The sequence below is a fragment of the Watersipora subatra genome, chromosome 1 (assembly GCF_963576615.1).
Source record: "Watersipora subatra chromosome 1, tzWatSuba1.1, whole genome shotgun sequence".
Classification (NCBI taxonomy): domain Eukaryota; kingdom Metazoa; phylum Bryozoa; class Gymnolaemata; order Cheilostomatida; family Watersiporidae; genus Watersipora; species Watersipora subatra.
The window spans coordinates 28,965,198-28,980,580 of record NC_088708.1 but is presented as its reverse complement, the minus strand read 5'-3'; the positions used below and the strand labels follow the sequence as shown (position 1 = coordinate 28,980,580).

Here is a 15,383-nt window from a genome sequence, read left to right as displayed (position 1 = left end):
TCCCCATTAACTCACTCTATAGTTATATGTCGAGATGTCCTCTATTATAGCATATAGTAGAAGGTTGCAGCAAGCCAACAAAACTCGCTTCACTAGGTGCAGGGGTACAAGTACTGTCTCACTATCAAGTAATAACGGGAATAATCTAAATAATTATACAATGACTTTCAGAGCAGTCAAGTTTTGCTTTAAGAATTATTATACAAGAGTTTACAAACATATTGCTTATTGATAGACAGCATTTGGCTAAAAAATCAATTAGCCATGTCAGTTAGTGGTCAGTAGGTTACTGGACAAATTTAGCTACGAAGTACTCGTATTAGCAAGTGTTTGCCTGTCTCACCATGCCACTCATGTCTCTTAGAGAATGATTTGAACTAAGTACGACTGAGTGGTTCGTATTTGTAGTTTTTAAAATGCATGGCTCAAGTTTTTTCAGGTTTAAAAGTAACACTCCTCAAACCTTCTCAAGGCACTTTGTTACTCGCTAGGGATTGAATTAGAGCAAAAATTAAAATACTAGATTAACGTTATTTGCAATTTAGGTGTGCACAGTCATACTTGCCACCTAACTGACTTATCACACAATTATAGTTTAACCATAACTCAATCCATAATTCATAGCCATAGTTCAGTCATAACACCCATTTAATCATTTTTCACTTGTGGAATTAGCAAACAAATAAGGATATTTTATAAATAAGTACATTTTTAAACAGGTTTTTTTCATTTACATTGTGGTAATCATGGCTTTTGTAATCTGTTTTTAACATTGTTTTTAGATTTGATAAAGCAAAGACTTTTTTCCAGTGTTTATTATTTTTATTGTCTGTATTTATATGAGCTCACATCTCCTAGATTATGGTTAGAGGTTTTCACTAAGCACTGCTACAAATTGTATTTGCTCATACAGGTTGTGCGTGTATTGCATAATTATTATAGTTCAATACCAAATACCAAACTGTCAACTTATTAAGTTGTTTTTGGCTCAAGTTAAATTATAGTTCATGTAGACCTGTTTTATCGAATCATATATATATATATATATATATATATATATATATATATATATATATATATATATATATATATATATATATATATATATATATATGCTAAATGTAGAAGCATTTACAATCTAGGCGTGCAGGGAATATTAAGAGCTAGCTAGTTTATTTGTATCTAAAAGTAATCTTTTAAAAGGATTGAGCAACAGGAAAATAATCCGTAATGCACACCACTCATTGTTCTCTTGTTTGTATGTTTTTTAGATTTGACAAAGCAATGATTGGCTTTTTGTGCCTTGGTTATTTTGGCTAACTCTATCATGTTATGGCAACAGTTGGGTGACCTTATGCACACCTGGTAAACTGATACTAATAATGGAAACTGACCTTTTTTTTACAATATCACTGTCACAGTGTGTGCTCACACTGAATGCTAATGACTCTACCAGCCCTACAGTAGCTGAGTCAGCTTATCCTATTATTATAAGATTAGTTATGCTAGCTATGTTTGGACTAGCTATGTTTGCCAGTTGCTTACACACATCCTATGCATACAGTTCATTACAGTTCATACAATATAACATTATTAAAATTACAATTCCTGGCTTTATGATATGGTGTCAGGACGGGATTTTTGAGGAGAACAAAAAGAAAACATGGCAGAAGGAGGGCTCAAGCCGCCGGCAAGTTTTGTAAATTCTACAGACAATCCCAGCGAGACTAGTAGAAGTTGGAAAGCATGGCTCGAGCAATATGATTTTTACATGATAGCAACAGAAAAGACTAAAAAGGATGGAGAAATACAAGTAGCGACTTTATTGACACTGCTTGGCGCACAAGGCCAAGAAATATTTCGAACACTGAACATAGCTGATCGAAAAGACATTGCAGAAGTAAAGAAAGCTTTCACTGAACACTTCAACCCTCAGGTAAAGACAGTCTTTGAGCGATTCAAATTTCACAGCAGAGTTCAGAAGCAAGGCGAGCCATTCGAAAGCTTTGTGACAGCACTTCGAGACCTCATCACAACTTGTGAATTCCATGCTGATGAGAAAGACAAAGCGCTAGTAGATCGAATTGTAGCAGGTATATCGTCCAAGTTGGTTCGTGAGGATATATTCAACTTGCCAGGCAATCCTACATTACAGGAGGTTATCTCAGTATGCCAACGTAAAGAGGCTACCACGCAATACCTCAGAGAAATGAACCACGCGACAGATGGTGTTAATGCCATACGAAGTGTCGTACCCCCTCAACAGAAAGTATCCATGTCAGAGAGCAAGAGCCCAAACCTACTATCGGATAGAAAATATAGAACTGGACTGTTACAAACGATAAAGAACTGTAAATACTGTGCTATGGAACATCAACGAGGGAGATGCCCAGCTTACGGAAAGGTGTGCAGGAAATGTTCCCGTAAAAATCACTTTTCCACTGCATGCTTATCTTCACGAGATAACAGCAACAACACTGCCAATGAGGTATCGGAACCTGACAACGTTAATACCGGAGACATTGCATTTGCCATCAATGACGGAAGAGAATGGACAATCAATGCTAAGTGCAATGGTAAGCCGTTACGATTAAAAGTGGATACGGGAGCATCATGTAATGTAATTTCACAGACTGTACTAGCCAGCGTAAATAGTCAGGTGACAATTGTCAAGCATGCTAGATCATTAGTGTCTTTTAGTGGACATGCACTTGATGTATTAGGCAAGGTTATGTTACTGGTGGATGTTAGCAATAAGTATCATACAGTGGGGTTTATAGTCGTAAAAACTGATACAAACATGGCAACTTTATTGGGGCTGCCCAGTTGCATTGAGCTTGGGTTGGTTGATAGGGCTGATTCTGTCACAGATAAGGTAGCTAAAAAATTCACTGATGTGTTCAATGGTCTTGGCAGGTTGCCATGTAAGCATGCTTTGCAACTAAAAGAAAACGCTCAGCCTGTTATACAAAGTGCTAGGAGGGTCCCATTTAGACTAAGGGATAAACTAAAGTTCACGTTACAATCTATGGAAAGTGAGGGCACAATAGCTAAAGTAAGACAAGCAACTGACTGGGTGCACCCTATAGTAAACATACTGAAACCTGACGGGTCACTCAGGATTTGTCTAGACCCTACACAGTTAAATAAAAATCTAAAACGCGAACACTTCGCATTACCAACAGCTAGTGAAATATTTGCTAAACTTTCGAAGTCTCGAGTATTCACTACGTTAGATGCAACCTCAGGATTTTTGCAGATTGAATTAGATGAGGCTAGCAGTTTGTTGACGACTTTTGCCACTCCATTCGGTAGATATCGATTTCTTAGATTGCCTTATGGAATATCCTCTAGTCCTGAGATATTTTGTCGGACTGTGTCGGAATTATTTGAAGATATTGAAGGAGTGGAATGCTACGTAGATGATTTGTTGATTCATGCAGCGACTGAAACCGAGCACGATAAAATCTTAGAGTTGGTATTGCAGAGATGCAGGGATTGTAATCTGAAATTGAAAGAGTCGAAATGCAATTTTAGGCAGTCTGAGTTGAAATATCTAGGTCACGTTATAGGCGATGGTACTATCAGGGCCGATGTCCGTAAGGTGGAGGCAATTACAAAAATGCCAAAACCAGAGTGTAAAGATGACGTCAGTAGGCTTTTAGGAATGGCCACATATCTAGCTAAGTTCTGTCCGAATCTGTCGGAAGTTACCACCCCACTGCGCGAGCTAACTAAAAAAGGTGTAGAATGGTCCTGGAGCGAAGGAGCTGAGCAGGCGTTTGAGAAACTAAAATTCCTCGTATCATCTAGCCCAACGCTAAAAATGTTTGATCCAGAATTGCCAGTTACCCTATCAGTTGATGCCAGTCAGTTTGGCATGGGAGCAGTAATAATGCATGCAGGCCCACCAATAGAATATGCCAGTTGCTCCCTTACGGAAACACAGAGAAAATATGCGCAAATTGAGAAGGAGTACCTCGCGATTCAATATGGTCTGAGGCGGTTTCATCAGTACATATACGGGCAGCATGTTATGATAGAAACAGACCATCTTCCACTAATTGGAATAATGAAAAAGGGTTTAAATGAGCTTAGCCCTAGATTGATGCGCATGAGACTACGCAATCAAGGATACGATTACACTTTAATTCATAAACCAGGTAGAGACCTAATTTTAGCTGATACATTGTCACGTGCATTTCTTCCTAGCTACGGTGCTGAGGCTAATAAACTTGAAGCACTAGATCATGATCAGATTGATTCAATAACCACAGGCATTATCACACAGCCTCTGTTCAAGGAAAAGTTGAGTCAGGCAACGAAACTAGATCCCACAATGCAGATACTAGCGTCATACATAAAGCATGGTTGGCCAATGACTAAACATGCTTGCCTTGAACCACTAAAACCTTACTGGAATGTAAAGTCTGATCTAACAATGCATAATGACCTGTTACTGTGCCGGGCCCAGATTGTTATTCCTATAGCAATGAGGAAAACGGTGTTGAACCAAATACATGCTGGTCACATGGGAGTTAGTAAATGTACTGAGCGAGCTAAAGGTGCAGTTTATTGGCCAGGCTATTTAGGTCAGATTAGAGATTTGATAGAATCGTGTTCTGTTTGTCAAGAATACATGAGATCAAACAGTCAGTATAGCCTTGAACCATATGATATCCCAGAATACCCTATGCAATCGGTTAGTATGGACATTTTCCACCTCGACGGCAACGATTATTTGGTAACGGTAGATCGATACTCGAAGTGGCCAGCCTGCTATCAATTAAAAACTTCTCGGTCTTTAGAAGTCATAGATTTATTAAAAAGGCAGTTCATCGACTTTGGTCGGCCTGAAACCTTGGTCAGTGACAATGCGTCATATTTCACATCTTATGAATTTAAATGCTTTATTGAGGATAATGACGTTAAACACATAACTTCCTCTCCCTATCATTCACGCTCTAACGGGTTGGCCGAACGCATGAATCAAACCATCAAAAACAGCCTCAGAAAGGCGTTGATATCTGGTCAGACATTGTGTGATGTTTTGGCCACATTACGGTCAACTCCATTGGGTGACCAACTCCCATCTCCGGCAGTTTTGCTACAGGCTCGAAATTTAAGAGGACAATTACATTGCCTACCCCACCAACTCAAGCCCCAAGGACTACATCTAGGGGAAATACACAGTCGCTTTGTTAAAAGACAATCACAAGCTATCTTTCAGAACAACACAGCTACCCTTCCCACTGAGTATTGCGTAGGAATGAAAGTTTGGTGTAAACTAGGCCATAGAAAGTGGGCAGAAGGTGTTATTGTTGAACACGCGGAAACGCCTCGAAGTTACTACATCAAATTATCGGATGGCAAAGTTTTCAGGCGCAACATAAAATCTCTTAGACCTAACCGATCTTCTCATGCCTATAATAAAACCTCGATTAATGATCACATTGATAAACAACAGAGGCTCGTTGAAAGTACTAATTCTGATAGAACCTTGATTAATGATAACCTTGATAAACAACAGAAACTGGTTGAAAGTACTAATTCTGATAAAACTTTGGTTCCGGTCCAGTCTGCTCAGCAAAGTCAGTTAGCTGTTGTTCCCAATTCTGTTGACCAGAGTGGCACCGCCACTCCTGCATCGACAGGTGCAACCAATCCTAATCAAATGAGTTCAAGCTTTTCCTCAGTTGTCACTAGGTCGGGAAGAGTGTCCAAACCACCCACTCGTTTAGGTTTCTCTTGATTAGGACAATTATTGTAAGCTACATCCACCAGATTTTGTGTCTTTTTAGTTAAAAATAAATCATGTTTTGTTTTTGGTGTGGTTTTGGACTAAGTGTCAATTTCTACCAAGAATCAGATTTTGTACAATTGTGTTTTGCAATCAACTTTTATTATTTTAAACTGTTATGCAGATATGTTATTTTTCTGTAAGTGTCTGACTTGTGATATTTTAGAGCAGTTTGAATTGTAACAACTAAAAGAGGAAGATGTCACAGTGTGTGCTCACACTGAATGCTAATGACTCTACCAGCCCTACAGTAGCTGAGTCAGCTTATCCTATTATTATAAGATTAGTTATGCTAGCTATGTTTGGACTAGCTATGTTTGCCAGTTGCTTACACACATCCTATGCATACAGTTCATTACAGTTCATACAATATAACATTATTAAAATTACAATTCCTGGCTTTATGATAATCACTCACCAGTAATTTTATTGTAACTCAAAGCCTAGTTCACATTGGGCAGCCACATTCCGTTATGATTCGCATTGGATACCCACATTTCGTCAGAATCCACATTGTGTACCCGTACCATATTATAGTTTGCAGTAGACATCCTCACCCCATCACGGTTCACATTGGACACAAACACCTATGTGTAGTCACATTGTACATTAAACATCTATGCCAAGTCATGGTTCACACTGGACAATCACATCCCATCACAGTTCATATTGGACACCCGTACCCTTTCATGGTTCCTATTGACCAAGCAGACTGAACTGGTTTTATCTAGCCAAAGTTTCCATTTGTATCATACACCTTTACAAAAGTTTCACAAATATGTTTCCTCGGTTCCCTGTCGGTTTGACGTTTAAAAGGTGGCTAATGTGAACTAGGCTTTAGAAAAGCTATCTTTAAGGCTTCAGAATTTCAACTACTTATATGTGATCATATTTTTCACCATTTGTTTCTCAAACACCTTTTTTCAATATTTAGTATTTTTATTGCCTGTATTTATACGCATTCATATTATCTTGGTTTTTATTTCCTTAGTTAGGGTTTTTGGTCCAGTGTTAAAATACCGTATTTTGAATAGCAAACGGGGTCGAGGTAACATTAAGTGCTGCTTTGCTCATGTAAAATGACATTTTCGACAGATCAGAAATTGACATCTTTTGTCACTTCTCTATCTCATTTTCCTCCAAGTAGTCTAGTAATTGATTTTCAGTTTAGTTTCCTACAACTGAATTCGCATGGTTATTTTTAGATGTCATTTGTATAGGAAAGGTCTTATCACAGAAGAAACTCAATCTGCGTTTTCACCTTTAGGCTCAAAATGGATGCAAGTGTTGTAAACATAAGTGCGGAGAGAGTCCGGAGTCTTCTTGCTATGGATAAACTCATTTTGGCTGTGGAAGCTGGGCTTGGAAATTTTTCTAAAGGATCTGAAGGAGGAGTTGTTCAACCAGTTCGATCTGTTGTGTTAGTAGACAAACCTGGTGGTTCAGACGAAAAAGGGTGCGAATCATATTTACTGCTGTCACTAATTCCATACATCATGCCTCAGTAGTCCATACCATGTTAGACATCAGTCTTATTTGACACCACTGCTTTTAGATTCTTTGGAGTAATGCCTGTATATAGCGCAACCGACAATGCTCTTGCGTGCAAGCTTGTCTCGTTCTTTCCCAACAATGTTCAGTACCAAAAGCCAACACATCTGGCAACCATACTGCTTTATGAACCGGTCTGTGGAGAACTGAAAGCTGTTAGTAAGCAACTTCAGAAGTAAACACAATCTATATGAATGCCTGTAAAATGAAAATGAATGAAATGCAGTGCGAAGAGAAATTTACATCGTTCTGTTGCAGTAAAACACCATCTTTATATTCTTGTAGATATTGGATGGAGAAGTGATCACAGCCATGAGGACTGGAGCAGCGTCAGCCGTCGCTACTAAGGTTACTTTGACTTTGTGTCATTTTCTTGTTTATTTTAAAATTTAGTTGATTTAAATCGAGTTAATTTTAGAAATAAAATTACATTAAAATGAAAGAAAATTTTTATTTAATAACTAACGTGTCATTAAAATAAATAAATCTATAAATAATAAAGTTAATAATATGGCTCATGGTAATTTAATTAAAAACTGTATTTACTTTCTTTCTTGCTATGGTAACAATGATTTTCTTGTGTAAAGCTCAGCTGTCTATATAGATTTTTATGTTAAACTTCTTTGTGCTAGTTTTTATTTCAACAAATTAGAAAATGGGCAGATATCATAAAGGACAGAGTCGATGGAACCAGGTAAAAGTAGCACGGGCTGTCAACTTTCATAAAACTATTCGTTCAGTCCTTTACATGAGCTGCAGCAAATCTATTGTAATCTTCTATTGTAAATTGAATTTGTTAACTTTTGCAATTTTTTTGTTCATTTTCACGGGTTTATGGGTAAAGACATAGTCAATACATGCCTTCAGACATCTCCCCATCTCCACACTATACAGCTATATGTCGAGGTGTCCTCTATTACAGCATATAGTGGAAGATTGCAGCAAGCCAATAAAACTCGCTCTACTAGGTGCAGGGGTACAAGCATTGTCTCACTATCAAGCTCTGAAAGTGGTCACTAATATTTCCAAGGTTTGTTATTTTAGCGCTTGACATGCTTATATTTTTTTTGTTCTTTTGTCCAGAGTTCTTTGGAGATATCTTGTTTAGCACTTCAGTATGCAATGTACATTCTTATTGCACAGGGCATAAGTTGCACATTGTAGGTCTGAAGTAGGGTGTTTGGCAAATAACCTCATTGAGTTGACTTTTTTTGCTTGGCTAAGTTTGGGATGTTGGTTTAGTTGGAGTTTACAACTAGTTCGCATCACATTTTTCCCGATCTTTGACTCTTGAGTTTATGCAGTCAGCGGTGTACAGATTTACTCTGATTCTCTAATTAATTATATTCACTTCTCTAATTTTGGAACTAAAAGACTTGAGTCCAGACACATGAACGAGTTTAAATATAATTGGAGTTGCCCATTCTGGAGAATCTGAGAGAAATCCCAATTTTATTAATTGCAGGTTGAGCGCCTAAAACCTGGTTCTTTTGAGAGCTTTAGACAATTTCGCTTCTGTGTTGCAGGCTCATAATAATGAATTAAATAATTTAAAATCTTTCTTCAATGGAATTAAAGAATTTACACTTTGTGCATATCAATGCATTTATCATAACTTTACTGCATTACAATGGTACTTACATTGTCACATACATGTGCATCATCATGACTTATGGTGTGCCAAGGTTAGGAGGCCTTAGTATTACCCCCCACTTTGGCACCTAGCACACATTTGACCTAGATACTCACCTCAGCCAATCAGCATCAAGCAAACTTTAGAAAATAGTTCATTTTTTTATTGAATTTTGAGAATTAGTCATAGATGAAGTCAAATCGATAAGTTAGGATTTGAGCTATTTCTGACACCCATGGGTAAGCTGTTGTAACCTTCGCTGTTGGTGGTAATCGTTATTTATATCACAAATCCAAACCCCCGTTCTAAACATTATTTGTAGCTAACAGTAAAGTCAAAGACTCTGCTAGCATGACAACCACCATATTAATACCACTGTATAGTAGCAGCTGAAGCTAGAGTGGCAGTAGCATTTTTTTTTTACATGAATATACATGTGAGTTGAATACATAAACATAGTGAATCCTTTGCAAATGGTTATCGTGAATGATATGTTCATTCAACTAAAATCAGCCAGTTTTCCTTAATGTCAGTAAATCACGGTATTATAAATATGATATGGGATCTGTCAGTCAGGTTAAGGTGGTTGTGTTAGTCACTGAGTTTACAACAACCTGTTCTTTTGTGTCATTACCTTGTGTTTATATTTCCTAAAAACATAAATTGGGACCATTGAATATATCTATATCTTTACTACCCTATTTCGTAGTTCTAGTGGAGAAAGCATTTCATGTTCTTTCTGCAAATGTAGTTTGTGCTCCATCACTTTTAATCTAAAATCACTGTCACGCAAGAATATTTATTTATAAATGAATATTTACTTATAAATAAATATTTATAGGTAATATATAAATAATATTTATAAATATTTATGTTAATTTCTGAAATATTCAAGGTCTCTGTGTGGAGTAGAACGATGGAAAGAGCTGTGAAATGTGCTGAGGAGATCGATGGAGTTGCATGCCTCACAGTTAAAGAGGCTGTTGATGATGCTGACATAATAGTAACTGTTACATCATCACCTACTCCCATACTGGAGAAAACTTGGGTGAAGCCTGGTGCTCATATTAATGGTGAGGGACTCATTCTTTAGGTTCTGTGCGGCATGTCAGCAGCTGTATTAGGTACGTTTATAAAGTAGCAAAGTTGTTCATTCTGAGCTCTATTTCTAGATTTGCAAAAAACAGCTGTTCAACCAGTTGTTGTAGGTGGGGATTAGCCTGTCACTTCAGAATTAGTCAAATACTAGAAAACAGATCATATATGAGGAGCAAGTTCATTGAACTGCTGCTGAGTTGTTTAGAGATAAACCTTGTTTTATAGAGTTCTACATACAGACTAGTTAAAACTATAGAATTAAAGTTCTACATGCAAACTGGTTATAACTATAGAACTAGAGTTCTACATACAGACTGGTTAAAACTATAGAACTAGAGTTCTACATACAGACTGGTTAAAACTATAGAACTAAAGTTCTACATGCAAACTGGTTAAAACTATAGAACTAGAGTTCTACATACAGACTGGTTAAAACTATAGAACTAGAGTTCTACATACAGACTGGTTAAAACTATAGAACTAGAGTTCTACATGCAGACTGGTTAAAACTATAGAACTAGAGTTCTACATACAGACTGGTTAAAACTATAGAACTAGAGTTCTAAATACAGACTGGTTAAAACTATAGAACTAGAGTTCTACATACAGACTGGTTAAAACTATAGAACTAAAGTTCTACATGCAAACTGGTTAAAACTATAGAACTAGAGTTCTACATACAGACTGGTTAAAACTATAGAACTAGAGTTCTACATACAGACTGGTTAAAACTATAGAACTAGAGTTCTACATACAGACTGGTTAAAACTATAGAACTAGAGTTCTACATACAGACTGGTTAAAACTATAGAACTAAAGTTCTACATGCAAACTGGCTATAACTATAGAACTAGAGTTCTACATACAGACTGGTTAAAACTATAGAACTAGAGTTCTCCATGCAGACTGGTTAAAACTATAGAACTAGAGTTCTAAATACAGACTGGTTAAAACTATAGAACCTTTGAAGTGAAGAGGAATTCTTACCTCACTATGTTTTTTTACCTCAATTAGAATTTGGGTTGAGCCATGAAATTTGTCAAATTTGTGAACATATAGATATTCGTTGGTTTAAAGATTCTGGTGTATGTCTGTCCGTTTTCCATGTGTCCAGTTATAGCGATAAAGTCTTAGCAACCAAAAATATACTTCATGCTGGATTTCAACTCAGCACCTCCAGTGTGGAGGCAGCGAGCTTACCCATTATGAGCCACACGGGCTACTTGCGATACAAGGATTAATCGTGCTATTAGTCATTACATCGGTTAAAATACTCATGCTTAAAGCACTAGGAGTTACTAACTAGCACGCTTGATCATTAAGTATAATGTAAGGTTTATTGATAGCTTCTGACATAGCTCTCATTATGGCAAAGATTTTACTAGCTTATCAAATTAAGTTACTCAAATTCATTGAGTAATTATTTTATTACCCGTGCTACGCAGGGCATTCATCTAGGGTGTTATATTATGAACAGCTCAGCCTACCCACTATTGTTACATCTATTGTTTGGTTGCTGATGGGTAGTCAGTTTTTCTTATAAAAACTATCATAGACCTTTTGTGCCAGAGTTGACTCAATTTACTTTAAATCAGTGCTTACTGCTGTAGTCGATGTTTAATGTATCCTGTTTGTTGTGTGGACGGAATGTAACATTTACTTGATTAACAAAAGGGTTACAGTGCCATATCATCAATAATTAACAATAATTAATGCATTGATTGATTATAGGTGTTCAGAACAATGTTTTGTTCTAAAATGTTAGTTGCCCAGAATTTATCCAAAATACCTCTTCCACTCCATTTTGTTTGATCTACCCTTTCTAGCTGTTGAAGCATGCAGAAGCAACTGGCAAGAGATTGACCCAGAACTCATGCAATGTTCAGCTGTATATGTTGACAGTCGGGCAGCAGCTCTTAAGGAGTCTGGTGACGTTATCATGTCTAATGTAAGAGTAGCTTTTTTACATATTTGTTAATTTGGCATTTGTTTAATACTTTACGAGTCCCATATTCTGATTTACACCTGCCATTCTTCTTTACATGATGTCACTGGTTCAGCTTGTCACACATATGCCACCACTTCGTTAAGTTATTTTTTTGGCACACTATTTCCTTACAGGTTGTCTCCCTTACAGGTTGTCTCCCTTACAGGTTGTCTCCCTCACAGGTTATTCCCTTAACATGCTGGCTATCTAGGAATTGTTCACTTCATATGTTGCCTGCTTTGTGTGCTGTTTATTTTATATGCTGCCGTCTTTGTGTGCTGTTTACTTCGCGTGCTGTTCCTTTCATATGCTGTGCCTTCCCATACTATTCCCTTCATATGTTGCCACCACATATTTTACACATGTCATATTCTGCACAAATTACATGCTGCCTCCTTCATTTGCTGTACACTTTGAATGCTGTTTTTGCTCGACATGCTGTTCACTGCACACACGGTCTTCTTTGTTTGCTCTGATCTTTTTATGCTGTCTTTTCCACATTCTGTCTCCTTCACATTCTCTCTCTTTCGCATTCTGTCGCTTTCACATTCTGTCTCCTTCACATTCTGTCTCTTTCACATTCTGTCTCCTTCACATGCTGTCTCTTTCCCATGCTGTCTCCTTCACATTCTGTCTCCTTCACATTCTGTCTCCTTCACATTCTGTCTCCTTCACATTCTGTCTCCTTCACATGCTGTCTCTTTCCCATGCTGTCTCCTTCACATGCTGTCTCCTTCACATGTTGTCTCCTTCATATGCTGTCTGTTTTCCATATTGTCCAAGTCACATGCTGTCCACTTAGCGGCTATCTCAATCACTGGTTGTTCATCTCACACGCTATCCCCTCTGCTTAATTTCTCAACCAACTTGACATACTGTCATTTTCACACCCAGTAACTGTCGTATGATGTCATTCCGAATGGCAGTCAGCCACTTTTGCATACTGTCATTTTTATAGGCTGAAGTTTATGCTGAGATTGGAGAAGTTATCAACAAGTCAAAGCCTGTTAAAAGAGACAAATTTACAGTATTCAAGTCACTTGGTATGTTACTTGCCTCTCTATTGCAGAGATCATTCAACAGGTGCCTGACATGTTTGCCTGAGTTTGCAGACTAGTTGATTTAATGTATGTTTTATAAATCTATCAAAATGTCGGCAGGCTCTGCTGTATTTTATATGTATTATTGAAGATTATAACTTTCCATCCTTTAGTAATAATGATTTTTACAACAATTACCGGTAATATTACTATGTCCCCATAGTTAATCTTAATAACAATCATTCTATTTATAAATTCTACCTTGAAGCAAAACAAATAGGTGATACGTATTATTTATAAGCATAATGTATGTTTATAGTATGGGCTGTCACTGCAGTTAAAGTAACTAAAAATCAATTCACATTGCTTGTAGGTCTTGGCATCGAGGATGCTGTTGCTGCCAAGTTGGTGTATGACACTCATATGGCCAATGAGAATGCAACAGGAGAACACAAATCCTAATACTCTTAAGATTTCTCCCTGGCCCACCCTGTATTTAGTTTTGTGACTTTTGCTTTTGTATTTCATATGCTTTATGTTAGCAATATTGCTTAGATAAGGAAAAATAAGATAAGGAAAGGTTACTAGTGTAGCACAGGCTAAGAAATTATCGAGTATGTCAAATTAATAGACGTGTGGGCCGGTAAACGGATTCATGTAGGAAATCGCAGCAGCTCATCTAAACATATATTTATGCTACAAATACCCAAAGCTCAAACGAATCATTCTATTGAATGTCTACTTGATGTTAGTAGACTAACATTTGCAAATTAACTATAGATAAGCATCAAATACTACGGTATAGGAAACCCTGCTATAAGTACAGTTTGAAATGTACAACTGTTTCTGAGAATTACTGATGAGATAGTTACATATGCTACATACTTCATATGCAAAGTGCAATAAAGTATAATGAAAATACTCTATCCTAATGTTTTGTATTTAAGTTATGCATAATTAAACTATTTCTTATTTTAAATGTTGTATCACAATACTTGGGTAGTAGACAATAGAGTGGCACATACCCTTTCTCTTTAATTTTTCCTGCTCTACTTCTAAAGTACAATTATAATCTGTGTAAATTTACATATTTTTATTGCTGGTTGCTTCCTACAGTGGTGTAATGCAATCCTTTGAATGACAACAATGTTGTTTTAATATGAACCACTATAATTTGTATCTACTGAAAAGCGGCCTATAATAAATTGGGTCATGCTACTTGCATTCTAAATGGAAGACAACTTAACATAATGTAAGGTACTATATTTAATGCCGAGCTATGGTAAAACTTTGCTTCAGCCATCAGTGATGTCAATCCAAAATTTTCTATATATTTGATATACTGTACATCTCAGAAACCCAAAATCATCCTGCTCATGCTGGGGTATGTAGGTATGCTACCGGTGAAGGGTTGGACGCCTCAAGTTTTGATATCTCAAGTTTGGATCATGGGAAAAAAGATCTAAAACATTACTTATTTGTAGACAGTGTTGGAAAGTCTGTAAGGCCAAGTCGTTTTTATAAGTTTGGTTTGGAGTTGTCTTTACTTATTAGAATGTCAATTATTTTGTCTGTCATTTTAAGCAATTAGCAGGAAGTGAATAAGAGCCACATTGGCTCACGGTTAGAATGAAGCGGAAAATCGAAAGCTTCAAAAACATGCAAAAAATTGTTATACAACTTCAACAGGACCATTTGCTGAGAGTGCGTGTAAAAAAGCTGGGACTGTCAGTATGTAACCATGTGTAATCAACATCATATGTAATCAACATCATATGTAATCAACATCATGTGTAATCAACATCATGTGTAATCAACATCATATGTAATCAACATCATATGTAATCAACATCATATGTAATCAACATCATATGTAATCAACATCATGTGTAATCAACATCATATGTAATCAACATCATATGTAATCAACATCATATGTAATCAACATCATATGTAATCAACATCATATGTAATCAACATCATGTGTAATCAACATCATATGTAATCAACATCATATGTAATCAACATCATGTGTAATCAACATCATATGTAATCAACATCATATGTAATCAACATCATATGTAATCAACATCATATGTAATCAACATCATATGTAATCAACATCATGTGTAATCAACATCATATGTAATCAACATCATATGTAATCAACATCATATGTAATCAACATCATATGTAATCAACATCATATGTAATCAACATCATGTGTAATCAACATCATATGTAATCAACATCATGTGTAATCAACATCATATG

General features: G+C 36.6%; 2 protein-coding genes across 3 annotated transcripts; both read left to right on the top strand.

The window, feature by feature from the left end:
* Positions 1-1,663: 1,663 nt before the first annotated feature.
* LOC137385892 (uncharacterized) lies at positions 1,664-7,530 on the top strand. The gene is made up of 4 exons (XM_068072492.1): positions 1,664-2,583; positions 3,655-5,706; positions 7,068-7,256; positions 7,356-7,530. Exons 1-4 carry the CDS (start codon positions 1,664-1,666, stop codon positions 7,528-7,530), a joined length of 3,336 nt encoding a protein of 1,111 aa, XP_067928593.1.
* Positions 7,177-14,185, top strand: LOC137392063 (ketimine reductase mu-crystallin-like). Of its 2 annotated transcripts, none has more exons than XM_068078686.1 (7): positions 7,177-7,256; positions 7,637-7,699; positions 8,274-8,381; positions 9,880-10,057; positions 11,909-12,030; positions 13,028-13,112; positions 13,483-14,185. In XM_068078686.1, the coding sequence occupies exons 2-7, from the start codon at positions 7,664-7,666 to the stop codon at positions 13,569-13,571; spliced, it is 618 nt and encodes a 205-aa protein (XP_067934787.1). In that variant the 5' UTR covers positions 7,177-7,256; positions 7,637-7,663; the 3' UTR covers positions 13,572-14,185. The 2 variants fall into 2 exon arrangements, with proteins under 2 accessions (XP_067934787.1, XP_067934779.1); XM_068078678.1 differs by lacking the exon at positions 7,177-7,256 and adding an exon at positions 7,372-7,510.
* Positions 14,186-15,383: the final 1,198 nt, after the last annotated feature.